The sequence below is a fragment of the Lacerta agilis genome, chromosome 9, assembly GCF_009819535.1.
Source record: "Lacerta agilis isolate rLacAgi1 chromosome 9, rLacAgi1.pri, whole genome shotgun sequence".
Taxonomy (NCBI): Eukaryota; Metazoa; Chordata; class Lepidosauria; order Squamata; family Lacertidae; genus Lacerta; species Lacerta agilis.
Window position 1 is genome coordinate 17,381,699 of NC_046320.1, and position 19,750 is coordinate 17,401,448.

The 19,750-nt window shown below is 44.9% G+C and overlaps 1 protein-coding gene across 2 annotated transcripts; it reads left to right on the top strand.

Moving 5' to 3' along the window:
* The first annotated feature begins 3,430 nt into the window (after nt 1-3,430).
* Nucleotides 3,431-19,053, top strand: NIPAL1 (NIPA like domain containing 1). 2 transcript variants are annotated; one of them, XM_033159813.1, is made up of 6 exons: nt 3,431-3,535; nt 10,556-10,822; nt 13,588-13,644; nt 14,868-14,958; nt 16,256-16,416; nt 18,183-19,053. In XM_033159813.1, exons 1-6 carry the CDS (start codon nt 3,493-3,495, stop codon nt 18,812-18,814), a joined length of 1,251 nt encoding a protein of 416 aa, XP_033015704.1. In that variant the 5' UTR covers nt 3,431-3,492; the 3' UTR covers nt 18,815-19,053. The 2 variants fall into 2 exon arrangements, with proteins under 2 accessions (XP_033015704.1, XP_033015705.1); XM_033159814.1 differs by lacking the exon at nt 13,588-13,644.
* Nucleotides 19,054-19,750: the final 697 nt, after the last annotated feature.

The following is a 19,750-nucleotide window of genomic DNA, read 5'->3' on the forward strand; positions in this document are numbered from 1 at the left end:
GCACACATTCTACTCATGTAAAAATACCAGGCAGGCCCCACAAATAGGTCAGAGATACATTTTAAATAAAAGGACACATTCTGCTCATGTAAAAACACGCTGATTCCTGGACCGTCCGCAGGCCAGATTGAGAAGGTGATTGGGCCGCATCCGGCCCTCGGGCCTTAGGTTGCCTGCCCCTGATTTAACCAGTAGTTTGAATTAGAGCCTGGCAACTCTGGCTTAAGGCTTGTGAAATGGAAGTGTTGCGGAATCAGGCAGCAAATTGGCATACAACTATACAGTTGAAGGTGGCTTTGTCTGGATTGTTAAAACTTAGCAAAGCTTGGGGAAATTACTTTTGCTATTTCATAACTATTCTTAAACCAGAAAAACAAGGTGTGAGTTTCTGGTGGATAGACTGAGGTAAACAATATAAAATTCATGGCGATTACAAGACATTTGGAAGCAACACAACTCATGCGACATTAACTAACGGTGAATTCCTAATTATGTCTACTGGAGGAGTAAGTTCTGTTGAATTCAAAGGGGCTTACTCCCAGGTAAAGCAGGATTAGGGTTGTAGTATTAATTCCCAGTCAATTTCTTTAGGGAGAGGAAGCATCAATCATATGGATTTCACACACATCTACCCATGCATAGAAGCAAAGTTACTTATGCAGTCAATTACTGGAGATGCTGCAAACCTACAGCTTTCTGTTGTTTCTCTGAGTAAATTGCAATTATTTCTTTACTCATGCTACCCTCTTAACCAGGTGTTCTCTCTCATATTATCTTTATTTTCCTAAATCAGTAGTTGCATAAAAATTCTGACATCTACAAACCACTTAAAAATTTAATTAAGCATAGCAGCAGAAGAAGGGAATATTCTTTACATCTTTCCACTGCCAGGACTAGGAATACTACTCTGAGCTGGTGTGGGATGCACTTCAAAGCATCATTCATTATATTCAACAGATTAGAACTATAATAATTATTGTTTCATATTCACCACCTGCCTTGGTTATCACAGAGCTACATATGTTCCTAGTAAGGAGATGGACATTTCTCCTACATTTATAGGTAAGTATGTCAATTGTTGCAACAAGTCAGGTTTCACTTATGGGTCTATGCTTAAAACAACCAACTACACAGAACTGCAATAGCCATTATATATATATATATATATATATATATATATATATATATATATATATATATATGTGTGTGTGTGTGTATATGTATGTGTATACACATACATATACATATATATATATATTGCAATAGCCATTTTAAGAGTTACTGAGGCTCAAGCAAGTAACCTTCGAAACAAACCCGCAGAACCAGAAACAGGACCATAATCCCAAAACCAGTTACAGATGATCAACTACCGGTAGTTTTAGAATTATGAAAAACACTGGCGTACACTACTCTACTCCCCAATGGCAGCCTAGTTCAAAATAAACAACAGTCCTCATAATATGCCCTGTTTTGCTCCTGGACCCCAAAATCTTCTTCAATAATACTCAATATGTATGAAGTATGTATGAATTTGCTGAGCCTTCATTGTTGAATTCAGTCTTTACTTAGCAGTCAGCAATTTAGGCTGCAATCCTAACTCCTATTACTTGGGAATTAACTCCATTGAATTCCACAGGACTTACTTCTAAACAGACATGGATGTGGTTGTGCTGTTAACTGATAACTGATAACAGATAAAACAAAGTTATACTGTAGATGGTTCTGGACCCCATAGTGGTTTGCAAATCAAATGAAGTTTAAGTCTGCTCTGTACAGTAGTTAAAAAGCCACATTGTAAAGTTAACTCACTGTACTACTACTAATAAATAATATAAGTACCATTAGCATGTGGGACGCGGGTGGCGCTGTGGGTTAAACCACAGAACCTAGGGCTTGCTGATCAGAAGGTTGGTGGTTTGAATCCCTGCGACGGGGTGAGCTCCCGTTGCTCGGTCCCTGCTCCTGCCAACCTAGCAGTTCAAAAGCACATCAAAGTGCAAGTAGATAAATAGGGAAGGTAAACGGTGTTTCCGTGTGCTGCTCCGGTTCGCCAGAAGCAGCTTAGTCATGCTGGCCACATGACCCGGAAGCTGTACGCCGGCTCCCTCGGCCAGTAACGTGAGATGAGCGCCGCAACCCCAGAGTCAGACCCGACTGGACCTAATGGGCAGGGGTCCCTTTACCTTTACCTTACCATTTGCGTGTATGACACCTGACATTGGACAATAGGATACATCTCTGCCTCAACAAGCATGGATTCATTGCTTCCAACACAAATTAACCACCTGTTTGTACTCAGAACAAAGTACCTGTAAGCATGCTCAGGGATCATGGTTCCTTTTCACTTTCTGAAGGCAGACTTAAGACAGCATTGATACTAATCCCTGCTGGTGGCAGAGAGGCTTAAAATGGTGTTGTTTGCTTACTGGATTACTAAGCAAGTGGAAAGCCTCTATTGACAGTGCAACCCTGTATACACAACAGCATATTTTTATTAAGTTAAATTGAGTTTATTCCCTTGGTAAAGGGTGCAGGATTCCACCAGTCCCTCCCACACTGATGGCACTTACACACGGAACAAACCTGCCTGTGTGTGTTTAAGTGTAGTTGTAGTGGCCTGACTACGGAGTAATAGTCAGGGCTTTTTTTTCAGGTGGGCGCCATTGCCATTCTACGAGAACGAGGGAGGTGTTCATGGTGAGTTCCGGCACTTCTTTTCCCAGAAAAATAGCAGAATACAAACGGTGTGGTTGTGGTGTGGATGCATCTTCTCAATTGCTCTTGAGCTAGAACATTAAAGAGAAAGTAATTCAGAATAGTAAACAAGAATAGTATTATTTATTAAATTTGTATACAGTACTGCCCTTCGGCCAATGATCGCAGGAGCCGTCCACAACAGAAAGACACAAAATGAGAATACAAAATACATAATATAACAAGAACTAACCAATAACCGCCCCCCTGCCCCCTGACACAAACACATCTGAGTGTGTTAATCAGCCTGGTTGAAGAGAATGGTTTGTCCTCCATGTCTCTGGAGAAACTGGTTTTGGGTAGAGGCTCGGTGGATGCCTCAGCCTTGAAGAACTTTACCCCCTCCGAATGATGGAAGTGGGTAATGGAAATGAGGCGAGGCTCATATCACTTCTGCACGGAGCTTCGCCATACCAGGAACGCAGGCTAGCGCGGACTTCCCTCGCCGGCCAACTCGCCACTGTCGCGTCACAATGGACTGGCGAGGAGGAGGAGGAGGATGGGGATGTGGAAGAAGCGAGAGGCGCTTGGGAGGTCCGCGCGCTCTGCCCTCCACGCCCGCCCTGGGGCTGCGATTGGCCGGCGAGGGAGAGGCGGCGAGAAAGTGCTCCGTCTTCCAAGCGGAAAGGGGCAGGGCTCACGTTGGAAGCGGCGAGAGCTTTCTGCGTTTGGCACGGTTGCGTAGGGCCGTGCGTAGGGGACGCGATTCTAGTGCAGGGCGCCTTTGGAGAAAGTGCCATGGGGGAGAAAGCGGCGTCCCTCCGGAGCGCGTGCCGCGAAGGTTAGTCGTTGTCGCTCGGGGTAACCCCCTCCCCGAAATCGCATCGCTTCCCATCCCACATCCCCTTGTTGATGCCTGATTTCCACACCGAGGGGCGGAAGGGTGGGGGGAATGAACACCTGAGGATATTCTGCTCCGGCCAGGGGAAGTTCTTTCTTTTTGTTGGAAGCCCTAATTCTGCGAGTTGCTCGAGGTTTTGGAGGCAGCATGGTCTCTGCCAGGAGTGCCAACTTGGCTCCGAGACCGTGGGTGCCCGGGGCCGTGGGGGCCATGCACCGAAATTTGTGGGTGCCTGACACCTTCATGGGGAATTTTTGGGTGCTCAAGGCCCCAGGGAGTTGGCATCCATGGTCTCTGCGCTTGCTCCTCCGAGGCATTCCCTTTCTCAAAATCCCCCTTCTGCCTGCCTGCCTAGAGTGGCTGACGTTTCTTGCAGAGCTGAGCTGCAGTGTTCGAAAGTCACATTGTTCTAGGCGCATTTTGCAACCCGGAATTTCATTAGCGCCAGCAGTTTCTGAGCTCTGGGCACAGTGCTGCGCCTAAGATATCAGATTAAAACGGCAGAGTGGAAGGAAAGGGGGACCTTTTTCTGCCTCCCCACTTCCAGCTACTCTCCGAAGACTGGAGAAGAGACCCTTTTAAGAATATTAGGGGGGTGGGCAGGGGAAGGACTAGCCCATGTGAAAAATGAACATAAGATTTTAGCTGCGGTTCATTCATTTTCAGCTTTGTATTCTTGTTATTTAATAAGTGTGCCTAGACATTCCGTTGTGGCGCCCATAACCTAGGTTTAAGGTGCCATTTCGCTCCTAGCTTTCATATCTCAGTTTCTAACACTGCTCTGCTGGGAGCAGAAATGCAACAGGTTAAACTTCCCTCTGGTGTGTGGTGCAGTGATGGGAAAGCTGTCCCTGTTGAATAGGTGTCTCCGTAAAAAGGGTCGAGGGCAGCATTATAGATTATTTGTTGTATTTACACAGTACAGTGAAAAGAGTCAAAGAGCAGCTTGCAAGTACAGTAATAATATGAAATGCATGAGCCCAATCACTAATAAAGCAATACCCTTAAAATCTGAAGAAAGCTCCTCTGTTTCAACTGCAGTGAAATAATACATGCCAAAGATTGTATGGATAGCCATATTTCAGCTGTACAGTGGACGCTTGGGTTGCAAACGCAATCCATGCGGGAGGTGCGTTCACAACCTGCAGCGTCCATAACCTGCAGCGCCACGTCTGCACACGCGCGGGTTGCGCTTTGGCACTTCTGCGCATGTGCAAAGCACGGAACCCAGAGGTAACCCGTTCCGGTACTTCCAGGTTTGTCGTGGTGCACAACCCGAAAATGCGCAACCTGAAGCGGCTGTAACCCGAGGTATGACTGTATTATATTGTTTTGTGCCACTCCAGTCTCTGAGCAGTGTGAGATTTCAGGGTTTCCGGCTACATACTCAGGCAGAGGCAAATTTAGGGGCGTGCGACCAGTTCAGCTGCACAGCTATTATTTAGAATGAAGCGTGAGAGGCAGCGGGGTGCCCAGTTTTGGCACAGTGTGCCACTGAAATTGGAGACCCCAAGGTCCTCCACTGACTCAGGGTTCGTGTTACCTTAGGAATGAGGGAGCAGAGACTGCAGTGTCTTTATGATAGATGGTTTATTTGCACTTATGGTAGAAAGGCCCTGCAAGAGTAGGTGGAATAAAAATGTAGTTCCATGAGTGTGGGATCACAGTAAAAAGGATGAAATAGGATAATGAGAGGACAGAAGTGGTTTTGCGCAATACACTGTACAGTCAAACCTCAGTTTTTGAACGTCTCGGCTGCCGAACCAGGGCCAGATTTAGGTTTGATGAGGCCCTAAGCTACTGAAGGTAATGGGGCCCTTTATATGTCCAGCTGTCCTTTGTCTACAACAAATTGTTACTGTTTTTTGTGTTGAATATATTCTATATGGTAATTTATGGACCTAGTAGGTATCTAAAGCCATTTGCACATAACAAAATATGTATTTTATCAAAGTAATTGTTGAATTGAAATACATTCCATGCAGAATGCAGGCACCCTATATATAGAAATGAGCAAACCAGTGATATTTTAGGGGGCAGGCTAGCAGGCGGGGCCCATTACTTACATCATAGGAGCCTACACAGCACAAAACACTGTTGCTGTATGTAGGTTTTATCTTATTTGTTTTTTATCTTATATTTTGGAAATGTACATCCAGTTTTTTTCCTTTAATTTTTTTGGGGCGGCCTCCTGCCAACCTAGCAGTTCAAAAGCACGAAGTGCAAGTAGATAAATAGGTACCGCTCCGGCAGGAAGGTAAACGGCGTTTCCGTGCGCTGCTCTGGTTTGCCAGAAACGGCTTAGTCATGCTGGCCACATGACCTGGAAACTGTACGCCAGCTCCCTCGGCCAATAAAGCGAGATGAGCACCGCAACCCCAGAGTCGTCCGCGACTGGACCTAATGGCCAGGGGTCCCTTTACCTTTACCTTTTTAAGAGAGTGGGGCCCTAAGCTATAGCTTGTTTAGCTTATACCTACATCTGGCACTGTGCCGAACTTTTTGGTAGCCGAACACCAAAAACCCAGAAGTGAATGCTTCCGTTTTCGAACATGCGTCGGAAGTTGAACGGCTTCCAAGGTGCGTTTTTCTCCCCCCCCCCCATTGACTTTGCAGCCAGCTGTTTGATCCTTGGTTTTCAAACACGTCTCAGAAGTCGAACGGACTTCTGGAACATATTACGTTCGAAAACCAAGGTTCCTCTGTACAGGAAACTGCATAGGGTGATGTTTGTCACAGGGCAGGGAAATGGTATAATATGATGTAATTTATTACCAGGTGGAAAGGCACTGCCCTTTGATATTTATATCAGCAATATAAGGGATGTAGTTCACGTGCTTTCAGAATTGCTTGATTACCTGGTGAAAGGTTTGCCACTTATTAAATGACCTTTTATTCTTACCTCGTCAGGGAGGCATCCATTGAAAGCATGATAGCAGGTCACATGATGGGTGTTGTCAATTGAACTGAACACATGAACATCTCTACAAAGTACTGGCAGAACCAGTTTGGAGCTAATGGCTTATTCCACTGTGGGGCACAGCACTCAAGTGATGTGAAAACAGTGTGTGATTTCTGATCCGGGACTTTTAAGCAGAGGTTGGATAGTCATTGCGCTCACGGATGCTTTAGCATTGCAGGGGGTTGGACTCTGTGACCCTTGGGGTCCTTTCCAACTCTACAATTCTGTGATTCTATAACTGCAGTTGTTCCACAAAAAAGCTCATGTGAATAGGTTATAAGCCTTTGATTTAAAGCCCCACAGCCCCATATTTGAAGCGGTGTTGCTGTGTTGATTCTAGCAAATGAGAGCAGTGCGTTTTGTAGGAAGTGAGGTGGCAAATGTCTGGCACCGAAAGCAAGATAAGTCTCACTGAAATGAAAATCTGATCTGACTCAAACTGACTGGGCACACACACACTGTTGAAACTGAGAGTTAGTGAAACTGTTAGTGAAACTGCAGCATTCTGAAATATGTAAAAACTACGAGTCATTGTCCTGGTGTTTGCTTCCTACTCCTCCCTTCATCTCCCTCCTCTTGCATACATATTAAAAGTTAGCTATCAATCATGTAGTTTGGTTGATAATTATCTCAGTTTGCGTGGATGTTTTCCCCACCTCTTTGTCCATTTCCCAAAAGTGCTTCGCAGGCTGCTTTGAATGGAACTTGACGTGCTGCAATTTTGTCTCTCGGTTTTTGGCGGGAATGTGAGATGGAGGTGCTCATGAGGAGAATCTTTATCTGCCCTTCTAGTTTTGAGAGGATTACATTACAGTACTTTATTTGAAGTATTTATTTCCATTAAGGGAAGTTCATCGACCCATGCTAACCTCGCCTGCTATTTACCCTTTCTGAGGAAAATCTGATGTTAAACCCAACTTGCTTCCAGTGACCCATTTGCAATATCTGAACAAGCCATATATAGTAATATTAAGCCCCCTTTTGAAAGCACCAAAACACTGCTGTCGTTTTGCTGGGTATCATTTTCTTTTTTACACAACAATTGAAGTCTGCTGTTGTGACAAGTGTAATTTGGATTTTTTTATCAAATTTTAGTGTAGAGGAAAAAAATTATTATTTACGCTGTCCTTGGTTTCCGTCACACATGTACACATAAATTAGACTTTCGTTGAATTCCTAGCTGAAATATCTGCTCAAATAAAAACCTTGTCATACCACTTCCAGAAGATGAATTCAATGCGTTTTCTGACTTCAGCGGCATTTTAATATTAAAACTTCTGTATTCTTCACAAGACAAAATATTCAAGGGTTCAAACCTATAGCAATAATATAAAAGCACTTATTTAATTACAGTATTTATGAGAAAAGAGGAGTAACCAAAGACATAACAAAGACATTTAAACAAAAACAACACGAAAAACATTAAGCTGCTACCCAGCTGATATCCTCTTAATACTTTTCGTTTATGTATTCATTTCAGAAGAATATTGAGAGACCACTGGTCTGATAAGATTTTGCTACTGCCCCCAGCAACAACCAATATCCCCCCCCCTCTCTCTGTGTGTGTGTGCGTTACTCCAGACTACAGTTCCTTTTTTGAGATGCAATCTTTTGCCCTGCAGATACAAATGAATGTGTATTTGACTTCCGAATGGTAAATAACTTTACCTCAGAAATGATGAATAAATACCACTTTATACCTTGGGCGTTGAGGGGACCTGTGCATGTGATGAAGCAATCTTGCTTCAGAAATGAGATATAGTCAAAGGAAATACCATGTGGAGAAAGATTGCTGAGGAGGCTTCTTGCGGCGACATTAGTATGTATTTAGTATTTGAGTGCCTTTGTCCATCTACCGGTGCTCCTTGACTCATGCTGTTCACCTCCTAGCAGTTGAGAGAAGGAAGAAACGGGATTCTAGACTCCTCTTTAAAGAGGAGCAATAGCTTCATTCATTAACTCTTTGGGACAACTATTAAGGTAGAGCCTGCATAATAGAGGATTGTGCACTGTAAGTTGTGGTGGTATTCCAATGTTTTTTTTTCATCCCTTCGTTGTGCCAAGAATTGCATCACTAGACGTAGGTAGCATTTTAATTTTTCAAATGCTTGAACGAGCAGCACTGTGGTCTGCAATCTCCTCTAGCTGTTAAACCACCACCGGGACATGGTGCTGCTGCCCGTCTGTAACCAAAACCATTTGCTTAAAAAAGAAAGAAAGAGGGAATCTGCTTTACGCTCAAGTCCTTGCTGAAATGAAGGGACTATCTGTCTCCTGCTGCCTCCCATTCCCCACCCCACCCCACCCGTACTTGGACGGCAGGGGATCATGATGAAAGGTTCATGAATGAATGACTTTCTTCCGTGGAATGTATATTCATGAAGGGCCCACCCACCCGGTGCCAAATAGCTTTTCCCCTCCAGACTAAGTAAAGCCCATATTGTTGTTGTTTAGTCATGTCCGACTCTTCGTGAGCCCATGGACCAGAGCACGCCAGGCACTCCTGTCTTGCACTGCCTCCTGCAGTTTGGTCAGACTCATGTTGGTAGCTTCGAGAACACTGTCCAACCATCTCATCCTTGGTCGTCCCCTTCTCCTTGTGCCCTCCATCTTTCCCAACATCAGGGTCTTTCCCAGGGAGTATTCTCTTCTCATGAGGTGGCCAAAGTATTGGAGCCTCAGCTTCAGGATCTGTCCTTCCAGTGAGCACTCAGAGCTGATTTCCTTCAGAATGGATAGGTTTGATCTTATTGCAGTCCATGGGACTCGAGAGAGTCTCCTCCAGCACCATAGTTCAAAAGCACCAATTCTTCGGCGATCAGCCTTCTTTATGGTCCAGCTCTCACTTCCATACATCACTACTGGGAAAACCATAGCTTTAAACCATAGCTGCTTCTGCTGCTCCCACAAGCACTGTGTGGTGGCGGTGCGGGCTGCGGCGGACGAGGAGGCGCTCCTTGACTATGAGGCAGCAGCTGAGGGCAGGCCTCCGCCGCCTCTTCCTCCTCCGCCGCCTCCTCTCCCTTGGCCGCCAGAATCCCCTCAACTGCCGCCCATGGGCGCGGCGCCCTCGGGCAGGACAGGCCAGGACGCACCAGAATCCCAGTGCCCGAGACGCGTTCTGCTCCGGCGCCCTGCAGGCCCGCATTGCTTTTTCGAGTGGCGAGGAGCCTGCAGGGAGTTTGCTCGCCTCCTCCCGCTCAGCTGTAGGGCAGCAGCCTGAGGGAGAGGCAGTGGGCAGACGCAAGCGCCACAGGGCCCTCTCGGGTAGCGCACGAGCCGCCACATCACTCCCAGGTGAAACGCAAGGCTCAGGTGCGATAAGTGCCGCTCCCTGCGGTGTGTGGCGCTCCCCCCCCCAGCTACGCCCCTGGCCTCCCACCACCACCACCACTCCCCGCAGCACATATCACTGTGACTTATTTTTGGGGTACGGCTTATATTGCGCAAATGCTTAGAAATCCTGCTACAGCTTATTTTGTGGGTATGTCTTATTTTCGGGGAAACACAGTATATAGGTTCAGCAGATGCAGGCTGGCAGTTGTCCATACACTGTGGTATTCTAGGAGCTGCTCCTGAAAACTAGGAGCCTCTCATCAATCTTCTCCCCTCATCTTCAAACTTAGAACTGTTTTACTTTGTTGTCGGGCCAGATTCAAAATTGGGAAAAAGTTCCTTGTTTTGCTCCTTTGTTCCAAGACAAGTGGGATATAAAGACAAATTCCAAAGGCTTGACGTAGTTACGGCCTTCTTATGCATCGTTAAGTATCGCATTATTCTTTGCTTTCATTTTTAATGGATATTTTCAGTGATTATTAATTGCTTGGAAGCAACTGTATTAGAAGTTGGGCTTCTCAATGTAGTAATAAGCTCTACAAAAACCTGGAGCGGGGGGCAAGAGTTTTCATTTGTTACAGATGTGCACAGTTGCTTTTAGTCTTTTGTGTGTGCGGATTTGATGTGCTTCAGTCATATATATAATTTTCTTCTTTTCCCAGGTGACGTGTTTCCTCTGGTCTGCCCCAACTCTCATCATGCCTGGTGTCAAATCCTCAATGTATCAAAGCTAGAAGCTTCTTTCTTTGCCTATTCCGGCAGATATGCCAACGAAACCGAGCTGAGTGTTTCGGTGCCCACAGGAAGCAAATACAGCTTGTATGTAGGTGTCGCCTTGGCTATAGGCTCAAGTATCTTTGTTGGTTCCAGCTTTATATTGAAAAAGAAGGGCCTTTTACAGTTGGCTGAAAAGGGGTTCACTAGAGCAGGTAAGAAATACTTATTCCTTTATACAGGGCTTTTTTTTTAAGCTGGTATTCACCGGAACTCAGTTCTCGCACCTCTCAGGTGGGTGCCATTGCCATTATCAGAACAAGGGAGGCGTTCATGGTGAGTTCTCGCACCCCGATTTCTAGGGGGGAAAATACCACTGCGCTTTATAACATTCAGAGTTGTAATCAACATCTCTTAAATGTTTGAAAGCTCAAGTCCAAAAGCATGGCTTGTATTTCTGAAATGAGTATTTGAAACTATCATAATATAATTTTGTAATAATTTATTATTTATACCCCGCTCATCTGGCTGGGTTTCCCCAGCCACTCTGGGCGGCTTCCAACAAAAGATTAAAAATACATTAAAACATCAGTCCCTAGACAGGGCTGCCTTCAAATGTCTTCTAAACGTCACATAATTGTTAATTTCTTTGACATCTGATGGGAGGGTGTTCCACAGGGTGGGCGCCATTACCGAGAAGTCCCTCTGCCTGGTTCCCTGTAACTGCACTTCTCACGGTGAGGGAACTGCCAGAAGGCCCTCGGAGCTGGACCTCAGTGTCTGGGTTGAACAATGGGGGTGGAGACGCTCCTTCAGGTATACTGGGCCGAGGCCTTTTAGGGCTTTAAAGGTCAGCACCAACACTTTGAATTGTGCTCGGAAACGTACTGGGAGCCAATATAGGTCTTTCAAGACCGGTGTTATGTGGTCTCGGCAGCCGCTCCCAGTCACCAGTCTAGCTGCTACATTCTGGATTAGTTGTAGTTTCCGGGTCACCTTCCAAGGTAGCCCCATGTAGAGCGCATTGCAGTAGTCCAAGTAGTCATAGTTGGAGAGCTGTGAAGAGCAGATAGCAACTTATGTGTTATGAATTTGTGAGCAGTTTGCTATGGGAGCTTGCAATATTGACTCACTTTTCAGCTAAATAAGTTCTTGACGCGGCATGAAAATACTGTAATACAAAATGTAAATCTTTTTACCGTTAATATTACTACCGTATATACTTGCGCATAAGCCGACTTTTTCAGCCCATTTTTTGGGCTGAAAAAGTCGCCCTCGGCTTATGCGCAAGTGAGGCGGGCGGTGGGGAAGGAAAAGCAGAGAGAAAGAGCTTCTCTCCGCTTCCCTCTCCCTCCCCCCACCCCACCGGGAAATGTGCAGGACGGGGGCATCTTCTCCGATCCCGTCCTGTGCGTTTGCAGCTGTCTGCGAGGTGGTTGGGTAGGAAAAGCAGAGAGAAAGAGTTTCTCTCCGCTTCCCCACCCCCCCACCCCACCAGGAAATGCGCAGGATGGAGATCTGAGACGCCTCTTCTCCGATCCCTCCGATCCCGCAGGATCCCATCCCGTGCGTTTGCAGCTGTCTGCGAGGTCCTAGCGCCTCCAGACACAAGCTGGAAGGGTAAAGACGCCTCTGCCTCCACTCACCAGCAGAAAGGCACAGAATGGAGGATCGGAGAAGCACTGCACAATGCTTCCCCCTCTGTCAGTTGGGGGGGGGGGAGAGAAGTGGAGAGAAGCTCTTTCCTGCAAAAGGCACAGGACAGGATCAGAGAAGCTGGGGGCACTGGCTTGCCAAGGGTTAAAAAGGATTGAGTGGGATTCCTAGAGAGGTCAGGAAATACCAAGCCCACCTACAAAAGGAGGAGGGGGCCTTTGTCTCTCTCTTCTGCATGTGCTGCATCCCAGGCGCCTCCTGAATCCAGTGAGTCTCTGCTCATCTTGCAAAGGGTCCATTGGGGAGAAGAGGGGGTCCCTGGGATGAAGGGGAGGGTGCAGGGAGGACCCCCAAGTCAAGGAACAGAGGCTCTTGCCCCCCTCCTCTCTGCAAAGCCCAGGAGGAGGCAAGGTCACAGGAGCTCTGCAACTCTTATCTTCCTTTGGATCCATTCACAGCTTGGCTGTTTGGGAAGGGAGGGTTCTTTGGGGAGGGAAGAAAAGGGCCTGAAAATAAACCCCCTCACACTCAGGAATCAGTCCCATTTATTGATAGAGGTTGTAGGGGGATGGAAATATTGGACATAAAATACACCAAAGAAATAAAAAGGAAAGCCTAACTGTTGGAAGAGGGGAGGGGGCAAATAAAAGAAAACGCTTATTCCTGTGGTGCAGAGTCAAGCCTATGGAACTCCTTGCCCCTGTTTTTCTTTGAAATAAATATTCAAAAACATTTAATCTACTGATGTCTCAATTAATGTAATTTTATTTATTTTTATTTTTGAAATTTACCAGTAGTTGCTGCATTTCCCACCCTCGGCTTATGCGCAAGTCAATAAGTTTTCCCAGTTTTTTGTGGTCAAATTAGGTGCCTCGGCTTATATTTGCGTCGGCTTATACTCGCGTATATACGGTACTTTTCAGTGTTGGCACACAGTAGAATGGCTGTACATTAAAACAACTTCCCTAGACTTTGGATTGTTTTACCATCCAGCTTTTCTCTTTGGCATTGCCAGGTAGAGTAATGGAGTAAAAAACTGCTTAGAGCAAGCATAAGCAAACTCGGCCTTCCAGATGTTTTGGGACTACAACTCCCATAATCCCTGACCACTGGTCCTGGTAGCTAGGAATGATGGGAGTTGTAGTCCCAAAACATCTGGAGGCCGAGTTTGCCTATGCCTGGCTTAGAGGTTTGCTTGGATAAGAGAGAGCGTGCGCATGTACACACACACACACACACAAAAGCAAGAAGGTATACCTCAAATATTTTATGGTTCTTTCTGCATTCTTTTCACTGAAAATAGTGCCTTTCTCTCTCTTTTAAGGACAGGGTGGGCACTCTTACCTGAAGGAATGGCTGTGGTGGGCAGGGCTGCTTTCAAGTGAGTATTAAAAGAGCTTCTCTATTTGTTTTAAAAATATACAGGCAGCTCCACACACTGCCAAATGGCAGTTTTTATTGAAGGAATGCACTGGTGTTTAAAGCTATGTGCAAATTACTTTTTTGGAAACCATGACTGTGCACGCACCATACATTTAAAGTAGTTTAAAAGGACACTTCCTGGAAGCTGTAGCTTAAGGATGCTGGGAACTGTAGCTCCATGAGGGTTAAGCTACAGCTCCCAAGATTCCTTGCTGGAGCAGGGGGCGGGATGATGTGTTTTAAATGTATGGTGTTTCCTCAGCCCATGATTTGGCCAGGTTTCCCAGATGGTGCAGCAGACACCCTCACTTAAGATGGGTGCTGGGTAAGATGACCACTACGACTATAGTTGTGTTATTAAAGAAATCTCTCCCTGTGTTCCCACAGCAGAGGTATTCCATAACTCTGGCAGCATTCATGTCTCCCCCAGCAGCAAGGTATTACAATTAGGTAATGGGGAACCTGTGACCTCTTAATCCTCACCCTGAGGATCTAACTAAGGATGAGGCACTCTTAGAACAGAACAATAACTTCATTTGTTTACAGTCAATGAGGTTATAGCTTAGGGGCTACTTTTGAAAGGCACAACACTTTTGTTTCCAGCAAACACTCTTTGCACACATATTTAAGATCTTTCTCAACTGATTGATTGATTGAATTTATTTACCACCCTACTCCCGGAGGTCTCAGGGCGGTTCACAGAAAAGATCACAATATATGAAATCAAAATAAAAACAATAACCCAATAAACCTCCCCCCCAAAAAGAGCCACATTTTAAAAGGGTATAGGATGTTGATCAGGTCAACCAAAGGCCTGGTTAATAAGGAACGTTTTTGCCTGGCACCTAAAGGTGTATAATGAAGGTGCCAGGTGAACTTCCCTGGGGAGAGCATTCCACAGACAGGGAGCCACTGCAGAGAAGGCCCGTTCTCGTGTTGTCATCCTCTGGACCTCTCAAGGAGGAGGCACACGAAGAAGGGCCTCAGAAGATGATCTCAGGGTCCAGGTAGGTTCATGTGGAAAACGGTGGTCCTTGAGGTATTGCAATACTTCATGTTTCAAAGTTGTCACTGGGTGGGTAAATTCTTTTTAGGTTGGAACCATTGGCACACATTTACAACAAGGTTCTTGCAACTGTTGGGAAATCTCAGCTGCCTTGCTAACACCAGTTTCTTTTGCAGTGGGAATAGGGGAAGCAGCAAACTTTGCCGCCTATGCCTTTGCCCCAGCCACTTTGGTCACCCCTTTGGGTGCACTGAGTGTTCTCATAAGGTCAGTACAAATTTATTTTGCTCATAGCAACATCCCGTACACTCTGTCAAGCACTCTGAAATCTGTCATTTGACTGGGCCAAAAGCAAGTTAGCAAGTTGCCAGCTCTTACACTTCTGTTTTATTGTGGATATTTCTAGCACGTCCTTCAGGCACGTTCTTGGGGCGCCTTGCCCCAAAAGCAACAAAAATAAGAGCAGCCTCTCTGAACCAGAGCAGAGGTCTATTTTGGCAGTCTTTCAAAACAGAAAAAGAATGGTTATAGTGTACAGGTAACATACTAAAAGCAGCATGATGAAAATACTAAATTGTAACAATAAAAAAAGGCTTTTGCCTAGCATAAAAATTACATTGGCAGGCACCAGGCAACTCCAATGGTTTAATTGGCCTGCAGGTGTCCATCTGGGGAAGGCCTATGTGGCGGCAGTGGTTTTACAGTCTGAATCAGGTACAGCTGAGAGCAGCTTCCTTTTTACATTTCATATGTAAAATATACAGTATTTCTTCTGAGAAGAGCATATTGTCAACTGCTTAAAAATCAGCTGAAACAAATGGAAATAACCCCATGTTTTCTGCAGAACCGGGTGCCTTTCTTCTTAATTTGACATTTTACCACCTATGGCATTAAATTCTACATTAAGCCCAGTGGCATCAAGCTTTTGATTTCACTAGGTGATATTTGAAATGCTGTGCCTTGGAAACAGTGAGTTGATGAACAGATTATGGGTGCTTATCCAGCTGAGACGATGACTTGCCTTTTAGGAGAGCTAGTGTACAGCCGCACCTGTCCAACCCTTTCTGTGCTGTAGAACAGGTGCATGTGATGCAGGCATGAAAAGACACATCCTTTGCATAGTCTCACCCCTTTCATTAAACGGAAAGGAACATAGATTGAAGGGATTCATAAATATAAAGCAGGAACCATTCTTACGGATCAGGGAAAGTCTGGGCAAAAAGATAAATCTAAAGGTGCAGCTGATGGTTGCTAACAGGTGCAGCTGATGGTTGCTAGCTCATATATGGCAGAGGGAATGGCATTCCACAGAATTGGCAAGAGCAGGAAATGCCCATTTTCAGGTCAGTGCCCTACAATATTCTTTAGGGTGTGGTGCTACAGACATGTACACGAACTAGCCTTATCTTACTTTGCAAATATGAATTGTATTTTCCTTTGTTCTTATTCATTGTGGTTGTTCTGAACTTCAGCTTTTCGATTTGTCATATTTATAGTTTCGACATTCTAGATATTGTTATATGCTATATTTAAGGTGGTGCTCTTTTTGTTTAAATCCAAATAGCGCAATATTATCTTCCTATTTTTTGAATGAAGAGCTCAATATTCATGGGAAGCTGGGCTGTGTATTGAGCATTTTGGGGTCCACTGTGATGGTGATTCATGCACCTGAAGAGGAACAGGTTACATCATTGGATGAAATGGAGATAAAGCTAAAAGACCCAGGTATGTCATTCAGATGATTGGCTTGGGACAAGTAAATGCAATGTTACCTTGTTGAAGTTTCTGCTTTACTGCAGAACCTGCTCATTCATAGGGTTGATGGATTGTGGACTGTGCATATTGTACTCTACAATGCATAGACCCCCATTGCCATGTTACATCCAGTACAGGATGTTAGATGGGCCTGGACGCTAGACTGGCAACCCCAATAGGTGGATGCATCCTGTTTCCCCACTGCTCCCAGGCTCTTTGCAATTGTGATCTGTGAATGTTCAGATTGGGCATTGGTACCACTCGACACTGTGCTTTCAGCCTCTCTTCTGCTAGTACCAAACAATAAAAGCAGGGGGAAGTAAACGTTGGGTGGGACCCATACTCTCTTCTTCCATGCAGACAGGTGTAGGGGTGTGTAGCTTTGCAGAGATCAGGAAACTAATTTTGTTAGGCAGTCAAGCTTGACATTACTGTGTACTCTGCCCGCTTAATTGCTTGAGCAAATATCCTTGCACCTTTGCTCTGAGGGAATTGAGGGGTGGAGGCACACAGTGGCTTTCTTTTGCTTCTGAGGCAATGTTGGACATGCGAAGCACCCTTATACCAAAGCAATTTGGCCCATTAAACCCTGTACTGTTTATTGTGGCTCCGCCAGAGCGCTTTCCCAGCCCTCATCATGCCTAAGGTTCTTTTGGAACCAGAATTTTTGGGTGCAAAGTGCATTCCTGGCTTCTGAGCTTTCTCTTAAACTTCCCTTGGCTGAGAAACTTTGATTCATGAAGAGATCCATCGTGTATTTGCTATTTGCATAGAACAGCAGAAAGGAACCTTCAGCCCTTGGGCCTGTGAGGCCACGTCAGCCAGGCCTACCTTTGACATCATGTCGCAGGTAAAGACATGGCTCTCTGCCAGAAGTGGTGTTTGCTGCCACTGCCTGTCAGCCGATCGTTGACACTTGGAAAGCTCTACACCTTTGCCTGTGCGGGCAAACAAAAAATGCTTCATCTGACTTCATGGTGATGATAGGTGGGTGACTGTCCACACCTGACAAAATGGCCCATGGGGGTTGGGGAGCCAGAGCATCCAGTCTGCCGTAGAGTACTGGAATCCAGTTGGAGCACAGGAAAATGGTAATCAGCTTTCTTCTTAATGTACAATTGCATAGAATGCAGTGCGGAACCGCTTTGAGAAAGGTGGGTTCTCCTGCAGCAATGGCCCTGCTTGCAGAACTGAATTTAGGTTTTTGCAAAAGCAAGCAGAGTTCCATAGAGTATTGGAAGGTGAAATATATTTCCCTCTGATCTAGAGCCCGATGAGTGCATACATCTCCCACTGCGGGAGTGTTAAGTTTGCACTCCTCTGTACACAAGAGCCCTTTCCTTGGTCTGCAGAGGATAATGGAGAGTTTTTTAATGTATACATGGAACTACATTCCCACACCAAAGTGGGAGGAGCTATGCTGTCTTTAATTTGTGATTTTCATGCTGGCTTGAATCCAGAGCTAAAATGAATCACTCGTGGAAGAGGAGGAGGAGGAAGTGATGAAGTTCCATCAACATTGCTGTCCATGCTGTTTGAAAATGTTATGGAGCAGATTTTTGAGAGCTGCTGGGGGAATAAACAGAAATGGCCCTCCCAACCCCCTCACCAAGAATAGGAATATTCTGTGAGCTCATGGGTATCTAGATCCAGCCCGCGGAGCTGACCAGATTGTGATTTTATTAATTGCTTCTTCATACACATTAATTATATTCCTTTCTCTTTCTCTCAAACAGTGTTCGTTGCATTTGCCACTATCGTAATTGTGATCTCGCTGGTCCTCATTTTTGGTGTTGCTCCAAGACTCGGCCAGAGCAATATACTGGTGTACATTTCCATTTGTTCAGTGATTGGTGTGTTCTCAGTCTCCTCTGTCAAGGGTCTGGGCATTGCTATTAAAGACATGCTTCATCAGAAGCCCGTCTTCCAACATCCATTGGTTTATATTTTGGCAGCTGTTTTGGTGGTGTCTATCAGTACTCAGATTAACTACCTCAATAAATCACTGGATGTGTTTCATACATCTCTAGTGACACCCATTTATTATGTGTGCTTCACAACCATGGTGGTGATCTGCTCTGTTATCCTCTTCAAGGAATGGAATAGCATGGAGCTTGGCGATATCATTGGGACCTTGAGTGGCTTCTTCACCATAATTATAGGCATCTTCTTCCTGCATGCTTTTAAAAACGTCAGCACCACATGGAGCCAGTTGACATCTTCTGTTAAAAAGGAGCCAATTTTGCCTCTCCATGGTTACGAGGCTCATCATACTTTATTGGAGAATATGGAGGCTCCAGCCTTGACATGTGATGAGGATAACACTCTGTTCAGTCGAGGAAATGAACAAAGGGGTGGCCACCACTAAATTATCTTTGGAAAACTTATACCAAAGCACCTCTGAGTGGTACTCAGAAGGACAGAAAGTGGTTGCGATGGTGTACTCAATGATCAGAAAAGGAAATAATGATTTTTGTGTGTGTGCACTTCCCATCTGTGGCAGCATATGAACTTCCGTGACAATTGTGGTGCTCTTGGTAAAGAGAACTGAATTGTATACATAACATATTTTCATGGATAGCACTTTATGGTTTCATTGCTTTGGGGGGGAAATAGTGGTTTTCTTGGCCAACTTGCTGCTGTGTGTAAAAATCATGACTTCCCCGAATGTTGTCACCTAAGCATAGTGGATGTTTATTATTCAGAGTTTTTCAGCAAATGTCCAAAAGTGGGGGGAAAGTATCTAGTTTTCAAAATGCTTGCAAAGAACTGTACGTTGGGGAAAGAGGTCTCTCATATGCCAGTTAGAATAGCACTGAATGAACTGGTGTAGAAGCATATTTTCACTTACTGACATCTTCAAAGCTTGAATTTGTTCTCACATGAAGGAGGCAGTAAGAGGGATTGCTGGAGAACAGAGAACAGACATGATAACCTTTTTAGTAGTTTCAGGAAAAACCTGAGACTACATTCCTACCTGAGCACCAATTCCATCTTTTTGTAATATGTATGATCATTTTGTACAAAGTGTGCCAACTAAAGGTGACTAAAAATAACGTAAATTATCTGAAAATGAGTCCTTTACACTCAAGAGTAGATGCCATAGATTAAAATTTATTTTTGTAAGGTATGGCATTTGTCCATGTTAGATTTTTTTTTTACTTAAACCTTTTTTTAAAAAAAATCAGATGAGGAAATACCTTATTCGTTTGCACTCTTATTTACCCAGTGTTAACATCCTTTTTGAAATGAGCAAACATTGTATTTTAAAATGTTTATCAGATAAGCATACTTTTATGTGCAG